Consider the following 21,034-nt stretch of genomic DNA (forward strand, 5'->3'; position numbering starts at 1 on the left):
TAAAAATAAGAAAAATAAGTAAGTTAATCGGACAATTTTATCTGACGGATAATAATCGGTAAGAAATGAGTATTTACCATATCCGCATCCTATTATTAATCAAACAGATTCGGATACCCCCTAAATGGATGCGGATGCGAACTCAAAAGCGGATTTCAGTTATCCATTTACACCCCTAGTGGCAACAAGAATATGGTTGAAAGATGTCTTTTGCCAATATGGTCTACATCATTCTTTCCCTTTTACCTATGGATCCTCGTTTAAAGATGCCTACAATCATCACGTCCATTTTATTTATTACTTCAAGTTATTCTTAATTATTTTTTATTACTTGTTAGATATATGGTTTAAGTTCAACTTCTGTTCCAACTTCCAATTTCATTAGATGCCTTGGTCATTAGATGCTTCTGATTATATTATTTGTTTGAAAAATCGGCTTTAAAAAAAATGCATTTGGACTGAATGGTTAATGGCTTAATTAATTTTGGAAATGCATTGAGAAGGTTAAATGTACTTGGCGTCAGATTTAAATCGATTTATCGGTACACAAGATTAATCCGAACCCAGTAGCATCTACCACTTGGGTAATAGTACACAACTTATAATCTGAGGGGTGGCTCAGTTGGCAAAAGACCAACGCTTCCACATAAGAGGTCATAGTTTGAATCCCCTCGGGACCAAGGGTGAAGCTCCGCCTATGTTTATTATATAAAAAGAGCCTTGAGGATGTAGTCTTATATATAAGTATGTATACCAAGCAATATTTAGGCTGCCTTTGTTTGCAAAGGTAGAGTGGGAAAAAAAAAACATGTGGACCCCATATGTAGTGGGATGACGGAGAATGAAATGAAAAGAAAGGATTTTGTGGAAAAGTGATAGTGGTGAGTCCCACATTTTACTTTTCTCAACTTTTCCACGAAGTCCCACCAAATATGTGGGTTTTAAAATGGGTTGAAATGGGAAAGTTGGGCTGCCACATCATTAGACAAGCTTCTTTGATTCAAGGAAGCTTGTCTCTCATTTTCCCACCTCATGCAACCAAACAATTTACCATTTTGGGATTTCAGGGAAAAATAAAAAATCTACACTTTTTTCAAGAATTTTCTCATCTCACCTTTAATTCCAGCAAACAATAGCAGCGTTAAGGTTGATAATCTATTTTTCAAGTATAATATGTGAACTGATCCTTGGAGTTCCCAGTTTTACCCTCTCTATGGTTTCCATATCCCTTAAGAAGCTCCACCTTCACTAACGGGTTTTCATTATCAGTCATTTTTGTGCCTGCAAAGTACGAGTGTAAGTGGATAATCAAAATCCACTTCCAAATTCGTATCGGCATCCGTTTAGGGGTATTCGAATCCGTCCGATTAGTAATAGGATGCGGATATGGTATACCCCTTTCTTATCAATTATTATTTGTCCAATAAAATTATCCGATTAAATTACTTATTTAGATTTATTTTCTTATTTCTATAAATTTTTTACCAGTAATATGTGTATATTTTTCTAGATTCTCTAATAAAATAGCTATCAAATTGCTAAATTCTTAAATTTCAAACCTAGCCCTAAAAATTAAAATGGTAAAAATGAAAACATATAGTCGAAAACTTGTATTTCAACTTGTATTCAATCTGTATTCATACATTTAGAAGAATCTACTTTAAAAAATAACTATCCGATTTCCACTGAATCCGTCCAAAAACCGATAAGATATAATTCGAATAAGTCCGAATATAATAGGATGTGGATATGGTATTACCACTATCCAGTTCATTTACACCCTAGTGTAAAGCTAAACTCACTCAAGAAAATTGCCCCCAGGACATTGAAATAACACTCTACATAATGTTTTACATCATTAGGTAAATGATAGATTTGTTTGGGCACCTAAGCTTCACTGCGTTTGTACATATCTCCAAGCTGTTTGCTCCACCACTAAAATCAAGATGTTATTTAGGGCACCTGAAAACAACTAAGTTGCATCTTTTTGTCAAACCTCATATTCTAGTTTCTTTTAACCATTAGCGCTTTCTCTTCTTGAGGGAGCTGCCATGAATGTTCTCACTCCCAACCTACTTCGATTGCATCAGAGTGCTTGTCATCAGAGAGGAATCATCTTCACCTCATATTGCAGAACCCTCAATTTCTCTGAGGTCAATTTTAATGACTCATGTTCAGAAGGTTCAGGACATCCCAATATAAAAACTTTTCTTGATCATCTGGAAGAACTCCACACCTGTTTTGCTAAAAAAGCTTTTTTCTCATACGCACAGACAAGCCCCAATAATTGCAGCTTCAACAAGTTACCATATCCACCATTATTTCATTTCAAGAGACTCTGGAGGATAAATTTGTGCGCTCTTATATCTGGGTGCATCCTACATGACCAGACAACATTCTTTTTCCCTATAATTCAAAAAATCTCCAAGATGTTCAAAAAGTTTAACAAGGCCCCTCCCAAAAAACAGAGGCTTACTGATTTACAGATTCAAGAATTGAGAAACTATGGAAAAAGAAAACCTTCACCTTTCCCCTTTCTATCTTTAACAGGGAAAAAGATACAAATGCATGCAATGACAACATACTTATATGTTCTGACAACCAAATATAATCATTAACAATGAGAAGCACATAAAGTTTCCATCATCAACCTTCATCGGCTGCATCATTGCCACTACATGTCTTGAGACCAGAAATCGTCGTTCTCATCCTGCCATGTTCTCATCAGTTTCCGATGCTTTAGCAACAGAGTCCTCCAACGCCTCAAGGAAAGACAACACAGTGAATTTATCTATAGAATTAAGACCCAAAACAAAAATAAAAATAAAAACGGAGGATTAGAAACGACTGAGCAGAAGCTTAGAAAGCCAAAGAACAATAAAGAACATGGCAATTGGATGCTCCCCTCGCCTTCCCCCTTTTCTGACCAGCTAATAAAGTAGACATTTTAATACCACTGCTACTATGAACCCATGCAAGACTTGGCAAATCAAATATTTTGTACCTCAATGAAGTCATAATAATAGTTACTGCCATCATCATGACAGTACCATAGCAGTGGCAATAATATCACCAACCACAACTGGGATGTGGGGAAGCAAATAGGGAGTATATAGAGATTCTCCAAAATGCATGAAATCTAACATCCTGAGTTAGTTTAGTTCATGAAGAGTGAGTACTCACATTTACTAGGGTCAACTCCAAACTGAGTCAAATCTATCTGCCCTGTTCTAAGGACCTGTACAAGTTCAAAGCATCACATGCAATCTTTAAGCAACTTGATATGAAAATGCCATAAAAGAAGGAAAGAATCAAATAGAAAAAGAAAAAAAAAATCAGAAGTAAGAAGGGAGTTCTCACAAAAGTAAATGCTTCTACTTGTTGACGAAAAGGTGGACTTTGAAACAAGTCCATAAGCTCCTCAGGAGTCCATTGACCCTATAAAATAACAACCATTACAAAGTTTTGCAAATAACAGAACAAGATTTAGAGGAGACTACTGCAAGTTAGTTACCTCAGGCAAATATGATGCTAATTTCTGTTCCAACGGCAACCTCTCAATCAAAGGCATTATTAGATCAGGCTTCAAAATATCTCCTAATTCCAAACCTAATAACAGGAACAGAATGTTCATTTTTCTGTACCTCAAAAAAAATCAATAAAAAGCTACGCCTTTTGCAACCCATAAGCATAAGTTTAACCTTAAAAATGGCTCACGTGCAATTACGGGACGGGTACAAGTACAGAGATCTCCCAGGCCACAAATTCCCATCACTAAATAATCCTAGACACCATACTTTGTCTGATAGCATATGTCCAAAGTGGCACATACACTTGAAATCTTTAAAGCACTCTCTTGCTCAAAGTCCATACCAGAAATCCCCCCCACCCCGGCAGGGGGACCTGGCAATGCCGTGGATTTATTCCACAGTTTTTATAGTCTCCAGTGGGATCTGGAATGGAGTAAGGTTAGTAAACAAGAAGACGGGGGATGTCTGAAGAATATGTTCTGTTATTGGTGAATTTTCTTTGTGCACCGAGCAACAAAGGGAGAAAACGAATAATGGGGGTAGATAGATTTAGTTTTGATGATGAGAAGAATTCTTTTAAATGGAAAACTCCACCTCATGGTCCATCTGTTCAAAAATGTTAGTTTTTCTTTCTTTGAAGGGAAAAGGGTAATGATCCCTCCCCTCTACATGGGAACAGAATTGGGTAACACTGCCTGCCTACTTGGAGCAAGCAACATGCTAAACTCTCTCCCTTTTCTGTTTAAATGCATACAGAACATTGATCCTGCAACTATTCTTCAGGCTTTTTATTTTGTATACATGTCTCCATTGCCTCAGTGAACTCCTTGCCTTAGCCTATGAATAGAAGAACAGAAGAGGTCACTAATTAGGATCATCAGATCGGGCAGGTTCAAACCCACCACCACAATGCCCCCATAGAGAGAGGCTTGGGGGGGGGGGGGGGAGAAGATCTATGCAGGGCTGGTCCATTCAATGGTTGATCTGACTACACCATGTATCCCACAAGAATCCACCCCACCCCCACGGGCGTTGGAAGACCATCCTTGAAATCTGACTTTAAGGTACCAGTGTTTCCTCATCTATTGATGCATTACCTCCATCCTGGTCTTCAGTAGCATCTACAGCAAAAATCAAGTAAATATGTAAGAGCAACACTATAAAGTAGAAGAGTAAGACGACCCACTGCTAATAGAGACATTCCTCAAAAGGGAATGGATCATTCATACCTGGAGGTGCAATGTTACTTAATATTCTTTGAAGATCTGCCAATTGTACAGGTCCAGATGATGATGTAACATCCATAGTAGCTTCCCCACCCAGGTTTGAGCCGACCAAGTTTCCAGCTCTGAGTAAGAAACAGTGCTCAAGAAGTGAGTGACAAATTCTGGATCAAGAATGCTTTGAGACAATGAAATTCTTAACGAAAATATAAGGCAGTGCCATCCCAGAAGAAGAAGGAAAAAAAAGACAGCACAATGATTATCGCACCAAGACAGTGGAGATCCTCTAATGCAGAATATGATATAATTAATTACTTTCCTGCATTATGAAATAGATTTCATGTTTACTAATTCATAGCCAGGATCCATAGATTATCAGTAGATCTGATTACATGATATCATAAGCCATTATATCATATGTTATTCTAATCCTAAAAACTTCTAAGTTGTGATTTCTTGTGTGTCAATTCCTTCCTCCATCCCTTTCAATCTTTCTCCCTCTCTGTAATTTGTGACCACCTGCAAGGGTTTTCAACATATCAACCTGTAAACATTCACGAGCTTTATAATCTAGTGAGTTCCAGAAAAACAAACTTCTTCCCCAGTTCTGGATTTCTTCTCTTGATGCTCTGTTAGCTAAAAGAAAAAAGGCAAGTTGGATGGTTGAGACATAGAGTTATTTCAAAGTTCTATCTTTCAATGGAGAGCATGCGATCGGATCAACATCAGATTGACTCCTTTTTCTTCACCCACATTTTTCTACATGAGAACATCAAACTGTCTGCATCACAAATCCCATTTTTCCTTCATATGGTTCTTTCATTTGTTGGGTCTAGGTCCCCTGACAGTGCAGCAACCATATGACTTGGAGACCAAACTATGTCCAGCAGAGGTCCGCAAGATTTTTTATGCACCACAAACTAAACTTTAATTGAAGAGACACACGACCATACAAAACTTTCACCTCTATCACGTTTGGCACAAGTTCTTGGCAGCCATTTCAGTATACATACTGTTTAATCAGCCTAGGGACCATAGAACAAAACCATCGAAACTTGCGAAATTTCCACCGAAATTCCATTTTGAGAACCTCGAAATGAAAAACTAGGGGACTGCAAAGAAATCCCAAGTTTCAATCGAAACAGTCAAAATTTCGTCAAAACTTGTTGAAACCTCGAAACCTATCAAAACTTGTCCAACCCAGCTGGACCAGCTAGTTCATGAGAAGAAATTTCCCAAATTTTGTGGGAAACATGGAAAATTTTGTGGAAACCTAGGATTTTTTCCTGCAAGTTTTGTAGCTTTTCCAAATTTTCATTTTTTTGTTTCTTCCATGTTTCCCCAAATACCACAACAAATACCCCCTCCATCAGGACTTCCCTATCCAAATTGCGTATTCCCTCAGATTGGTTATCTTAAGTATGTTGATGACCAGACTTATAAAGTTACAGTTGTTTACCTTGACAACCATAGGCATAAAATGTCATGGAATGTCTATGTTCGTTGGTTGGAGGAGAGAATGTTACTAGCATAGTATTGCTCAGCTCATAGGATGGATCCACTCTTCGCACTCCTCTTGGCACTAAGTTGTACTTTCATTTTATTGTCAGTTACTTTGTATTTGATGTTTTGAAGTTAGAAATTATATATTGAATGTTATGTACTTAAGTAGTTAAATTTATAGTGTACTTCTTGGACAACTCTACATTGATGTTATGTACATTGAATGACATATCTACATTGATTTTTTTATCAAAATACAGTCAATGTGTTCTTTATACTCTAATTAGCTTAAATGCAAAGTCCCACCCTAAAATACTCCCTAAAACCTGTCGAAACTTGCACGAAAAAGTCCCAAGTTTCTTCGATATTTCCTAGTTTCCCACTAGGTTTCCCATTTTCACCTGGTCAAAACTTGAGTTTCCCTCGGATTTTTTTCTATGCTAGGGACTGCCTTTTTCTGTTGACATTTGCACAAGTTAAGGAGCTGATGCCTTGGTGCACAAGTCATGGAGCTTCTGCCTGGAGTTTCCTTTTAGGAAACTTTCAATTTTCTTTTTTGTTTCTATTTTAGTACTTGCTATTTCTATTTGTTTCTATTTAGGACAGAATCCTCTATCAGTTTATTCTGTCCTTTTCATGTACTAGTTGTTTCCTTTATTTAGGACAGATTACATGTCCTCCAAGATTGTCATTTGGAGGAACTGAATATTATAAATAGAAGACCTGCGACTCTGAGAAAACAATCCAGAATCGCAAGGTGCGGTTAACCTGCTAGTTCTCCTCTTCTTCTTCTTCTTCTTCTTCTTCTTCTTCTTCAGTCTTCTTCTATTTTTCCTCTTCTTTCTAAATTTCCTTTCAATCCCTAGGCTGATTACATGTGCTGAAATTCTAACATCATATCAGTACAGGTTTAATCAGCCTAGGGACTCTCTCGTCATTGATCAAATTCTGAGTTTTTTCTTCTTATCTGGTGCACAGCCACCTATAGCTGTTATAATCAATGTGGTAGTAATTTCTCCAATGACGTATGAAGTCATCTACCATTCCTACTGCTGGAGACTCGGGGTGGAATGTTTTCTTATTGATTGAGATCTGAATATACATATGCCTCTGGTTTATTGGATCGATCTGCTATTTTTTGCCCCCCCCCCCCCCCCCAAAGTCTAGGTTATAATTGCTATGCGGCCTTCATTCTGTAATTGATGTTGAGGCTGCTGAAACTTTGAGGGATTATTGAATCTACCTAGAAGGAAACTCAATCACAATCTGGGAAGTTTTTGGTGGTTTGGTAACCACATCCTATTGCCCTCTTTTCTTCTAGCAGAGACTTTTTTTGGGATTTTCTGGTTCATGACTAGTTGCATCAATTTTTATTTTTTTAAATATTGAGGAAATATTGTTGGTTGTTGCAATACCAAAGTACTGTTGCCTTCTTCCCTGGTTTTTTGTAACTAAGGTTGAATGTCACCTTCTATTTTCTATTTTCCTTCAAAAACTTCTACTTTGTATTCCTTCTTCTTTTTTTCCCCCCTTCGGTCGTTTGTTTGCTTTCTTGATTGAGGGTTGAATATTATCACATTACTTACCTACTTTATCTGATTTTAGCTTCTCTTCACTCAATCACTAGAAATTCTCTTCCTTTATCCCATATTCCTTTCATTTCCATCACTTCTTTATTTACCAATAGGCCCTTAAAAAATCTGGTTTATTACAGAATTGCCATTGGGCTTATATGTTAACTATTTTTTGGTTGGACTCCTATTACATCAACTTTTGAAGCTTGGCACATGCATGCACCTTGTTTGGAGATTTCGGAAATTGTTTCTAGGATTCAAACTTGGAAGAATAAAGACTATGTCTACCACAAAAAGGCACATTAGAAATTCTTGCTTGGAATCTTCCTATATTGGAAATTGGTTGTCATTAATTCTCCACGTGCAATGCTACACCTTCTATATTTACTCAGGATTTGTTGAAGAATATTATTGGTGAAGATCTTTTTCCTCCTAAGTTGGTATTCTACGTCAATACATTTACCTACCTACTTGGTCCACAGTAACCAATACTACCTTACTTAATCCGCAGTAACCTAGACTGCCTTTTCCTCACTACTTGGTCCACAGCAACCAATACTGCCTTTTACCAATTCATAACTTTGCCTTTGCCTTCTTGCAAGAGGTTGTATGTGGACATTAGAGCTACAATTTTTATTTGTTAGTGTGGAGATTCTTCCATACTACTGGCATTATTTGGATAGTGCCTTTGATGTTGCGATACTTATGGATTTTGCCAATTGTATTCATCATTGGATGGTTTGTTCAACATAAAGAATCAAAGCTTTTTTTAAGTTGATTATCTCCTGGGTGAAATTCTCTAAGTGTTTATCAGCATCTACTATTGCTACATGATTCAAAACTGATGTCTTTCAAGTTTATTCTTATTTGTCCAAGTTGGAGCTTTCTTTGTTTATACTCTAGCTTGAGGGGAAGTGTTGAGATTTACACAAGTTATGGAGAAGCTGCCTAGGAGCGGAAGTATTGGAGCTGCTGCTTTGGTGCACAAGTTTTGGAGCTGCTACCTTGGTACACAAGTTTTGGAGCTGCTGCCTGGAGTTTCCTTTTTGGATACTTTCTATTTTTCTTTTGTTTCTATTTTAGTACTTTCTATTTCTGTTTGTTTCTATTTTGGACAGAATCCTCTATCACTTTATTCTGTTCTTTTCATGTAATAGTTATTTCCTTTTTTAGAGGACAGATTACTTCTCCAAGATTGTGATTTCCAAGATTGCAATTTGCAGAACTGAATAATAGAAGACCTGCGATTCTGAGAAAACAATCCGAAATCGCAGGATATTGTTAACCTGCTGGTTCTTCTCCTTCTTCTCTTCTTCTTCTTCAATTATTCTTCTTCTTTCTAAATTTCCTTTCAGTCCCTAGACCGATTACAGGTGCTGAAATTCTAACACATACCTTGAGGAAATCTCATCTTCAACCATGTCTTCTGACATTTCCGACGTTTGCTGGGGAAGGAAATCCTGAGGTACTTCTTCATCACCAAATGCTGCCAAATTAGAAGGATACAATAGTTTAGAGAATGATCAGGCATTATTGCACAGAGAGCACCATACAGTTACCTGTAATGAAATGCTGATTAATGTGGTAATTGACTGAGCTGCATATTTGGGAATCACCATCAGCTCTTGGCTCCTGAGACCAATTGAAAAAGGCTAAGGTGAAAACACTAGAAAAGTAGTATGTTGTGAACATTCAGAAGGTGGAAAACAGCTGACCTGCATCCAGAAAAAGAATCTTCTGTCGTCGGTGCTAAACTTCAAAACATATACCCTATCAGACGATTGAGTGACCTGAGTTACACAAGATATAAGTGACATGAAGATACAGATAGTACCTCAGAAATCTGTGTAATTGAAAGTCAAGAATTTAGCAATAATGAGATACCTTCTCAAATACTGCCTCTTCAGGAAATACAATCTGCTCCTGTTATATCTTGTATCAAGGGAAACTAGATGAGGTCAAAAACAGACACGTGCACAGGAAGATGGTTATTATACCTTTATTAGCATCAGATGTGTGGAAAGGTGCTCAGCTGGAGATAGGGACAAGCTAGATCTCCCTCTAATTCTCTTCTGGCAGTGTTTACAGATTGGGAAGGGGTCATGAGGAGAAGAGAGGGGAAGGAAGGTGGAGTGGAATAAAAAACACAATGGAAGATGATTGTTTTCATAAATCGCAACCTTTTGAGCATGAGGAAGGAGAAGAATGGTCATCATTTTACGTAAGGAAGGTGCCTGTCAAGAGGACTGCCTCTAAAGCCGTGTGTTTCAGTTCCAGTCGGTGTTCCAGAGTTTCTAGAAATCAATACAACTGGCATACGGCATTGGTGCTTAACTGCAGCTCAGGTTTTCATATGAGAACCATTGTTGTACGGCCTAAGCTGCACAGATAGAATCCAAGAAAGGTGGGTCCCATGAGAACCTGAGCCACCCTCTTGATGGTTTGAGCTCGTAAATGAATAATTACAAACAGTTTGATGTCAAAAATAAAAATCAATACTTTATTACAGCATCTGATAGTGTACGGATTGCTTCACTTTTAAGCTAAAAAATTCAAAATATCTTTGAGGGAAAAAAGAATGAGATCAACATAGGATCTGAAAGGATATCACAAAAACATCTAAATAATATATTTCCATTTATTTATTAGCAAAAGTATATAAACGATGCAGCATTTAAATGAAGCAAGGCAAAGTTTACATGAAACAGAAAACAACTTTCCTGGGTGACACAATCTGCCTCATGGTATGTTGGTGGACAGAATTTCATGGTATGTTGGTGGATGGAATTTCATGGATCAGTAGACTCCAAGATGCACTCCTTTAAGGTTTCAGCCAGAATAGAGATTGCAAAGTGGTAAAAAGCTTCAAAAGAACTCAATAAAAACATTAGACGACTGGAAAAAAAGAAAATACGACAAAACACAACCAAGATTGACTTTGAGCCTGAAAATTTTACGCTTGGACAATTCATACCATTTCTTAAATATCCAGTCAGTGGATTTGCCACATCACCTTCCATGTGGCACAAGGTGAACAGTCAAGAACTCGCTAACAACAATTTTTTTCAATCAAACATATCGGCATACAAGAAATCAATGAAGAAAGATGCATAATCAATTGAAAAGCAATGCTAGAAGATCATCTTATCCCTGACCTCTTGTGACTACACTGCAACTAGAAACAAGGTCACCAACAAAGTCCTAGGATTGCCTAGAGCCACAATCATCTCAACTCTGCACACAATCAGGAAAAATGGATATAGCCACCAACCACCACCTCCCTGGCATATAACTACAAATACAAATGTGCTAAAATCCTAAAGTAAAGCCATACTTTGTAAGTACAGCAAAACAGATTGGTACAGCATCGCACAAGATCTATCTGAATTTATCACACTGTTTCTGTTAATCAGTGTTGCACCAAAAAGACTAGTTTACCACCAAACATTGGGTTTCAGCAGTGACCCCAAACTATATCAAGCAATGAAGCTGTTGTTTATATAATCTTATTCCTAACAGATAAGTGAAACAAAGATAGATGACACTTAAAGAAGGATACATCTTCAATTTCATTCCGAGTTCGATCAAGCCACTGAAAACGGATCAAAGCGTCCTCGCCCTAATAAATAAGGTCAATAATATTCATATTAACAGAACAAACTACAAAGCATGATCTAGGAAGATAAATGAATAACACAATATGGATCAATCAATATTTGGCTTTTCTTCAGTACAAAATTGAATAAATTTTCCTGTACACCAAAAATCTCATCTCATCTGAGATCACCTTACCCTTCCTAATCGAACAAGCCCTTTACGTGTATCTGGAACTACTCGTGTCCCCTCAGTCAACATCTTACCAGCACGGAACTCCAGTAGAATTTCCTGCATATAATATCAATCAAGGCAAGTCCAGGGTCACATATTTATGAAATGTCGACATCTAAAGATTTATGTGCTCACAATTGGTAAAGAATCAAAAATCAAGCACACAAAGAGAGAGAGAGAGAGAGAGAGAGAGAGTCAAATTACCCTAATACCCCAAGAGATGGAGGTTCAACTTCAAAAGAAAAATCCTACCCACTTGAGAAGATCTTGGCCGAATTGACTTCATTGAGAGGGCAAGACTGACCTCGAGTTCAACTCTTGAACCATGTGAGCAACTCCTCCAAGAAGTAATTGCATGGTAAAGATAACTGCCCTGGCAGTTGGAAGGTCCCAGACCTGAGGTTTATGGAGTCAAACTCCACCTTTGTTTCTCTCCCCTACAGAGAAAGTGATAGCAGCTCCCAAGGCATCCTAAGGCCTTCAATGCAATTCAATATTCTTATAACTAAACACTTTTATTCTCCCACAACCGGGTTAAATAATAAGCCACAACAGCTAAGCAATGAGACTTCAAAAAAGACTTGAAAATTAATAGAAAAGAGACTTGTGTTCACTAAACAAACTCTAAAACAAGTCCAATCTAATCCCCATCAACCTTCTAACTGACCAAGTGGACTCAAAACTATAGGTCCAGGACTCAATCTCAAGGCCAATCTCACTGCTCAAAAAATTGAATTGGCTCAAAATCTTTTTAAGTACGTGAAAATTTTTTCTTTTAAAATTCAAGGGGTATAAGTGGTCATTTGGGCTGAATCTTGCTGCCCAGCCTAGTTCAGCTATTTTTGAACACATTGATGACCTTACATTAATGAGAAAAGTAGTATAAATGTTAGTTCCACATTGGACTCAAGTCGGAAATGGTACGCGAAAGTAAAACCCCAAAATTGCCTATTGTAGGCATCAATACATCATATACTCATACATTAATGCTCAAAGTTTTAACTTCAAATTTGATATATTAGACATGTCCATAGTTCGAACAAAGTTCCAGTGACATATATTAGAATCACAAACAACAACATAAAACCAGAGTTCTTGAACAAAATAGATCTGGGAGCATAGGGGTTACCTTCTTGTAGATTAGCATGGAAAATGAGTGGGATGAGATATAGAGGGTACAGGAGTGCTAAAGATCACCTCCAACACTGCTCCAACAAAGAATCTAGGCAAAAATATGCAAAGTTTAGTGGCAGCAAGCAAAATCCTCTTCTAGGGTGAAACCTCCCTGTCTTGGCAAGATTTCAGTAAAAAAGTCTCAACTTGATCAAGTTAGGGATTTTTTAGGCTGGTTAGGTTTGAGATTTTGGTCAAAGCGAGATCTTGAGTCAATCTTGAACAAGTTTTCCGACTTTTTGGTCTACCATCAAGTCACATATATAGCTTTTAAGAGAGAGAGAGAGAGAGAGAGAGAGAGAGAGAGAGAGAGAGAGAGAGAGAGATCTTGCAAGTTTTAGAACAATGTTCAGAACAGATTGGGCTCTACAAAAAGATTCCTAAAATAATTATATAAACCAAATACTAACCTATTCTCATACTCAGTTTAGACCCTAACAAATTAAGGTTTTGATGATTTTGAAGGTTAGGGTTCGAATGATGGGACCAATGGATGATGGTGAAGATATCAATGAAGGTTCATGGCGAAGCCATAGATGAACTAAGGACCCAACAGGACCTTGTTACAGAACCAAGCTTGAATTGATATATGTGTAGGGTTTTAGGAAAATGGATTACAATGGTAGGGTATTGATCCCAACAAAGTTATGGATTGTTGATCAAATGGGTCCAGTACTTAACTTGACGGCTGATGGAATGCGAATTATGATGTTTAATAATGGGTTAGGATTGGTTGTATCAAACTCCTAGCTTTTAATAGGTTGAGATAGGTTTTTGAGATGGGGTATCTCAATTAGGATTTTGGAAGGTTTGTTTGATTAAAGATTTGGAGGGTGTGTAAGAACGATAACCATGCATTGTCTCAAGTTCAGATTTGAAGGTTTGTTCCCTTAAAGATTTGAGGGCTGTGCAAGGTATGGGGTAACAATATATTATTTCTAGTTCAAGTTTGAAACAATTCCCAAAGGTAGGGTTAGCAGTAAGGGCTACCAAGAATCAAGGTCGTGATGGTGGGATGAAGCTGTAACTTGGATCAATTTTAGTATTAGGTATAGGCCATATGTAAACCCAAGCTAGGAGGCCTATAATGGATAGATGAGGCAGAATTAGGTAGAATGGGGTTTCTTAAAGATTCCAAATTTCAAGACTTGAGCTGGATCTAGGTGAGAGGTGATCTGCAGTGGATGAATCTTGGAGGTTAACTGATGGTTATCATCTAACCTCCATAGAAACAAAAAAGGAAAAGAAAAATGCCATACAAATGAAAACAATTCTGACCTCTCGCTAAGGGACTATTCATATAACAAATTGGATCAAGAAAACAAAATTGATCACTGGCTCAAACCAACAGATACAGTACACTATCACTACGACAACTATCTTCCATCTGCCTTCAGAGTATGACTATATGATCCGCTCACCTCACTAAGGCAAGGAGCTCTATCAGTTGCAAGCCGAGAACAGTATTTTGAAACACCAAAGTACCAAAACATATATTGTTTCAATTTGGAAGGGAGTTTAGAGACCCAAAACAAGACGTGCACAACAAATATCTATGACAAATTGGAATGGGGACTCCAGATCCAAAACAAGGTTGGCATGACAAATATCTATGACTTTCAAGTGCGACTCTTCTTCAGTTTAGAAGCACCATCAGAGGGTGCTCTAAGGATGTTCCCAAATCCTATAGGAATTGAAATACCACATTCGGATCGGTGAATCTATCAGGAGTGATCCTGCACACCCCAACCATTCCGGTCTATAGATTCATTAAGAGAACTTAAATACATACAGGAATAAATACACCATAGGGAGGTCTGAGCACTGGCCCTTTCTCCTCTTTCCTCTTTCCTCTAGAAATCTAGCAAGATCTGAAACTACAGCTTCTAGAAGGCCCAACTTCATAAGAGATATTGAGGACTTCCATAAAACAATTTGTCTCTCAAGTCTCAAGTTAGAGAATGCATTATCCAAATAATTGCTGATGGTAGTAGTTGTGTTGTTTTTGTTGTTGTTCTGAACTTTCCATTAAAAGGCTTCATGGATGGAGATCTCACTCTCAAGGGCAATCTCGCCCTTCAAAAAAACTGAGATCTCACTCGAGATATTGTAAATCTCAGGACTCAACTCAAATGAACTCAACAGCCCATCTTAGGAGGGATTTAAGGGTCAAATTGGGCTGAATCATAGTTGTCAAGGCGGCAAGGTGACCAAAGCAATTGGGGCTCCGCCTAGGCGATTAGGCAACAAAGCGGCGCCTAGGTAGCAATAAGGCGACCAAAGCGGTTGGGTCAAAATTTTCTAATACTACTACTTTCTATAATAAGCTAAACAAATATTCAATAGTCACATTCATCCCAAAAAAAAAAAAAAAAAGCATTCAAGAATCATAATTATGAATAATTATTCAAAAAAAATAAAAAAATACAAACATAAGTTCATCTCATCAAACCATGGTTGTCAAAGCGTCTTGATGTTGAGTATGACTCATGCTTCACATTCTGTTGCCATAAGTTTGAAACTGAAATGTTGCAGGATCAGGACCCTGATCGAGTTGGAGTGAAAGCCTTCATTTCGACCGAGATACCTAGTTGAACCAAGATATCGGCCAAGTTTGAGTAAAAACCAGGTATCAACGCTGGTCTTGTCTCACTGGGTTGGAAAGGCAAGATCTCCTACCATGCCAGGGTGTATCCCTCTAGTTTCAAACCAAGCATTTCTTAAACCTTATTTTGCCTCCAATGAGGACTTACCTGTCGTGGAGGAAAATTTCATCTTGCTAGAAGAACACCTTTAAATGGCCTTGATTGATGTTGTTTTGTTGACATAGATATTAAGGAGTCTTGTAGGAGAAGATCCAACAAGATTCAGGCAAAAACTCAAGCCAAAAACACCCTTCAAGTGTGTTGTCGAGATAGGAGGCAAGCAGAGGAAAGAGGGAGTCAAGATGAGAATGGAATCTCATCTTGACTCAAGCAAGAGGGGGTATTATTTTGGGTGTGTTCAACTGAGATGTTGGTCGAGTTGGAGTAAAATCCAACTATTGACCTTGGTCTCGTCTCACTGAGCAATACCTCAAGCGAGATCTCCAACCATGAAAGGGTTGATCTAAAGACTGATTCACTGATTTGTGAATTTTGCATCTGCTCTAAGGGTGTGAGTGTGTGCTTGGAGTTACGAACTTCATTGTTGATTATTGTGTTCAGAATACTTGATTTATGCACTTACTCTAGGAAAGTGTTCTAGAAGGATCTGCCATACAAGCTAGAGAAGCTGTTACTAGGTAAAATGATTTGACCTTAGGCATCTTCTCTTCTCTTCTCTCACCTTTCTATTTTAACGCGCTTAATTAAAAGCCAACCTAGATCCCAAATCTACCATCAAAACCAACTCAAAATTAACATACAACCCCCTTATGTCATCCCCCATGTTTATTCCCTTTGCTGCTCAAGAATCCCAGTAAAACCTGCATCCACATAGCAAATGTTGTTCAAGTTTCAAATTAAGAGGAGCTACTTTTTCGAAACCTGCAACTATCTTTCTAGAAAAACATACACTGTTTTTTCACAGGAAATTCTGCCCATGCCTAATCCAATCATCAGATCTTCAACCCTTTGCACCATATCATCCCCATACCTCTTAACAAAACCATTTGAATCTGGTCGCAATCTAACCAGCCGATATCCAGAAATTAAGCTTTTATATTCGGTCCTATTTCTACTAGGAACCCTCTATAACTCCTGAATTAACCACCTGATTTAGTTGTAATTTTCAGCATATATCCTTTGCAACATTAATTTGGCATACCCCACATATTAACCCTAACCCTAGCTCTCTGATGGCCCGGCACCCAGTTTTAGCCTCCTTGACTTAGCTGGTTCTGTAGAGATATTGGTTAACTAGCAGCTAGTTGATCCCTTCCAATCTAGGACTACATTAGCAACATCACTCCTCTTAACACCAATAATAATCTTGTTACACAGCCACTCTTACTCCTAAGGGGAATTTGGATCTAGGAAGGAACCTGATATCGACCTCCAGCAATGGAGATGTTGCTGCCTATAGATGTGCTATATTTTCTTTTGATGGGGATAAGCTGCAGGGAGCCTTGGTTCTCAAAATTTTGGTGCTTGATTCCCAATAATCCTTAAGTCTTGAACTCTATTGCAGTGATGGATGCCTTAAATGCCCCCAGTACGGAGGAGTGATTTACTCCAGATTGAAGGTGATGTGAACCAGATTCAAGGCCGAAATAGGTCCTAGGGTAACATCTCCATACCCTATCCCAACGGCCCTCCAGGGCCAGCAGGGGCATTTCAGTAATATTGTTATATTTCAGTTGACTAGGGTTTACCTCCATCCATATGTTTGTGGGACCCTAGATCTATTTATATATATAAGTATTTGTTAAGTAATTGTTAAGTCCTTGTTAGGTTAGGATTCCTAAGTCGTAAAGGAGTCCCCTAGTTTTATTCTACTAGCAAAAATTCCATATCCACTCTTGGTTTTGAATTTGGATTCTTCTAGAGTAGATATGAAAGAATCCTTGTGTGAGTATAAGTCCCTAGTCCAAGTAGAAATTTCAGTTTGATTTGTGTTTTAAAAATTGAGTCCTAGTGTGAGTTCCTTCTAAAGGCTATAAATAAGCATCTCTGCAAAGTAAAAAAACAGTTTTCTGATTAATGAAATTGATTAAGAATTGAAGAAGCATAGAGTTGGGGTCGTGGGTTCCATAGTTAAGAGGGGAACTTGCAGGTACTGTTTGAAGAAGTTTTCTGCAGAATTATAGATTTTTTTGGCTTCCATCTTCTTCCACAAGTACATTAAACCCAACCCTAGCCTTCCCTCTTCCTTCTCTCCAGTCTGCAAGCTTCTTCCCCATCCCAAAACCCAAAAACCAGTAAGAATAGCCCCATCCTCCAACGCAAATCGTCTTACCCCCTCCCCCAACCCTGCAGCAGCTCCCCTTCCCCTCCCTCAACCCTAATTCCTTGCCCCTTACCCTCCCCAACCCTAGACAAATAATCGCGGCCCCCTCTTTATATTTTCTTCTTCTTCTTCCTCCTCCATCCTTGCAGAAGCTTCTGGAATTTCCAATTCCTAAAATTAGAATTACAGCCCCATTGTAAACCTTAGATATTCCCTAACCCTTTGACCTATACCTAACCACTTTAGGACTTAGACTCCTCTCTCCATTCCTTACCTTCAACCCAAGGCTTCAGCCACTCCATTTCCCTCTAAACCCTAGAAAATTCTGCAACTCATCTTCCTCAGAAAACCCTAAACTCTGAAAACTTCAAAAGCCTAAATCTCTTTAACACCTCAACCAAACCCTAAACCCTTTTAGGTTTAGCATCTCTATGACCTATTCAACACATGACCCTAACCCTAGCCCTAATTCAAACCCTAGAAACCCTAGATTTTTAAGAAAACCTAATTTCCCAAAACCCTAGACTGAAATCGTTTATGAAACTAAAATTTTAGAAAAGTTTCAGACTCGGTTCACTAGACCCTAGCCAAACATAACCCTACCCCTTTCCCAACCCGAGAACCCTTCATCCAGCCTAACTCCTTCAACCATAGGGTGTTCTAAACCCTAATTGACTGTTATTCACTTGAAGAGATCTTGAGGGTGGACCCATACCTAGGGGTTGCATCATTCAATCAAACCCTAGATCCTGGTACACATTAGAAGGAACTAACAAAGCTAGGGGCAAACCTAAATTGATCTTAGGAGAAATGGTGAGAAAAGATATGCGTGGCTTACACCTTGTGTCTGGTATAGCCTCAAATAGAGCTGAACAAGGATCCATGCAGCTGACCCCATTCTATTGGGATAAAGCTTGTTTTATCATAGTGATGGAAACCTCAAAGGTGTCTTCAGCTTCAAAGGACATTTACTTTTATCATTGTTCAAAAAGAGTTTTAACTGATGTTGTCAACAAGCTCCAAATGCCCATGGAAAATAAAATTTTGCTCAAATCCTTGTTCATCTCTAACTGAGGAATGAGTGCATTGGAAAGGTGTGTTGCCTTCATATTCCTTCATTTTTTCCTAGTCTCTTCTTACCGCACACAGGAAATCATACAAAATAAAATAATCATTTAACAAATATAACATTCCTAAACCACCTGAGATCCATCTTCATAGTCTCTCAACTCGTACACCTCTAGGGGTATAGATTATTCTATTAAACCTCCATACCTACAACAATGAACTTGAGGTTTATCATGTTTTCCCCTTAGTTCAAAACCCATGATGATTCAACCGAATATCTTGGTTTTTTTAGAAGGTGGGATATGACTGAATGTGGAACATAAAACTATCCTAACTCGATTAAGAACTTGAACAAGATGATCTTGCTTCAACCAGAACTCAAAGGAAAAGGACCCAAATATCTCTCAAGACATGACATCTTGCCCTAAACACTATCAAGTTTCTGCATTTCACCGCTAAAAGCCGCCTCCCCAAGTTTTTGGTTGATTTTTGTAGAGAAATTTGTTGCAGTTACCCTTGTAATTTATGGCTCATAGCCTACATCTACCACAAATTACTAACTACTTGCAACTTAAGCATTATATGTCTATTGAAGTTGTTTTACATGAAATGTATGGTTTGGTTAGCTTTTATGGATAAATTGTGTTGAATAGGGTATTCGTTCTATAGTTCATTGCAGAGGTTACAGCCTACGGTCTCAAATCAAACTCTAGTTTAGGCCTCAATTTTTTTTCTTTCATAAATTTGAAGGGTGTCATTGTGTTCAAAACACCTAAAATATGCTAGATACAAGTTTCAAACTCCTCCACCCTCAAAAATTCACTTAGATGGCCAACCGAGTTAGCAGGAGAAAAAACTACCTCAACTCACCGACACCAAAATCACAACAAAGAGTACAGGCAATGATATAGTGCTCGTAGAAAGCTGAAAAAGACCACATAGTCTTACAGCAACACAAAACGGAATACTAAGATAACATGATATATGGGAGACGATAATACGCCGTCAAATACCTGCAATGGGGCAAAATTCTCCACTTCAGAAGATCCCATAGCTTCAAATTTGCTTCTCCACTTCAGAAGTAAAGGAAAAAGAAAAATTATAATTAGTATTCAACAGACAAGCTAAACCCAGGTAAGTCTGCAACAACATACATGATCAGAACCATTGATATAAACCCTTTTCTTTCCGTTGATAGAAACACATACAAACCATCAGGTTGCCAATGCTCAGGGCATTAATTTACCAGATTATAAAAACGTTTAGTTATAGGAAAGAAGATAAGAACAATAGAACATCAGAACCCTAGATTGTTAATCATGTATTCAACAAAACTTTAAAAATGGTTGGTGGAAGCAATGGGAGAAGGAATTTATGAGAAATTGGTTATCGTTAATTATTAACCTTTTTGCCTGAATCTGATGGGCTTGCAGAGAATCTATCACCAATTCGAATGAAGTAACGCTGAAGAAAGCCAAAATTTGAGAGACAGAAAGCTTTTGAACTTGAGAAGTGTTTTCCCTCTGAGATACGGAAAAAGAAACTTCGAGGGCTTTCAGCTTTGGAGCCAAAGTTGAATTGACCAAGCAGGACCTGTTCTTGAACAATATTACAATGCAGGTCTCAAAGGATCGACGCTTCGTTTAGCGATCTGGATCGGTGAATGTGTCGGTTTCGGTAAGTATATCTCTAGCTGCGTTGAGGTGGGTCCGTAATAGCTAGTTACTGTTGATCGGTAGATGAGAGAACTGGACCTGATTGAACGGTTCAGATAAGCGTTAAGTAGTCATAGGCGAAATATTTCATATTCTTCTTTAAAAAAAAAAGTTTTCTCATGGCTCTAATTTAAGTTGGGCCTAAATTCTTTTAGCGTCCATTTAAGTGGGAAAATTTTGGAACTATCCACAATTCACTCTTTTCAAAATTCTAAGTTACTCAAGAGTCAGGACTAACGTTTCTATTAACTTTGAAAATGAATTGACTATTTTGCCCATTGGGTGAAGCCAAACATGAATTTAGATTTTTACCGAACTTTACTTATTTTTTTTAAATATACAAAAAAGAAAAATCCCTTATCACTCAATTCACCTCCCCTCCACCTGTTGGCGACCATTACAAGTAAGGGTGTCAAAACCTAACCCGAACTTTTTAAAATCACACCGAACCGGCCTGAACCAAAGCTTAATGAGCTGTGTTTAGGCTGAAC

The 21,034-nt window shown here is 38.0% G+C and overlaps 1 protein-coding gene across 1 annotated transcript; it reads right to left on the reverse strand.

Moving 5' to 3' along the window:
• Nucleotides 1–1,824: 1,824 nt before the first annotated feature.
• Nucleotides 1,825–20,436, reverse strand: RPN13 (regulatory particle non-ATPase 13). The gene is given in 16 exon segments (XM_089141185.1): nucleotides 1,825–2,685; nucleotides 2,687–2,725; nucleotides 2,727–2,791; nucleotides 3,184–3,238; nucleotides 3,361–3,438; nucleotides 3,515–3,609; nucleotides 4,628–4,651; nucleotides 4,760–4,878; nucleotides 9,226–9,316; nucleotides 9,390–9,462; nucleotides 9,546–9,620; nucleotides 9,715–9,753; nucleotides 11,390–11,449; nucleotides 11,623–11,715; nucleotides 19,842–19,901; nucleotides 20,233–20,436. Coding segments are annotated over 15 exon segments (984 nt in total). The 5' UTR covers nucleotides 19,881–19,901; nucleotides 20,233–20,436; the 3' UTR covers nucleotides 1,825–2,646.
• Nucleotides 20,437–21,034: the final 598 nt, after the last annotated feature.

The sequence above is a fragment of the Hakea prostrata genome, unplaced genomic scaffold (assembly GCF_041222555.1).
Source record: "Hakea prostrata isolate BN-2017 unplaced genomic scaffold, UWA_Hpros_2 contig_12, whole genome shotgun sequence".
Classification (NCBI taxonomy): Eukaryota; Viridiplantae; Streptophyta; class Magnoliopsida; order Proteales; family Proteaceae; genus Hakea; species Hakea prostrata.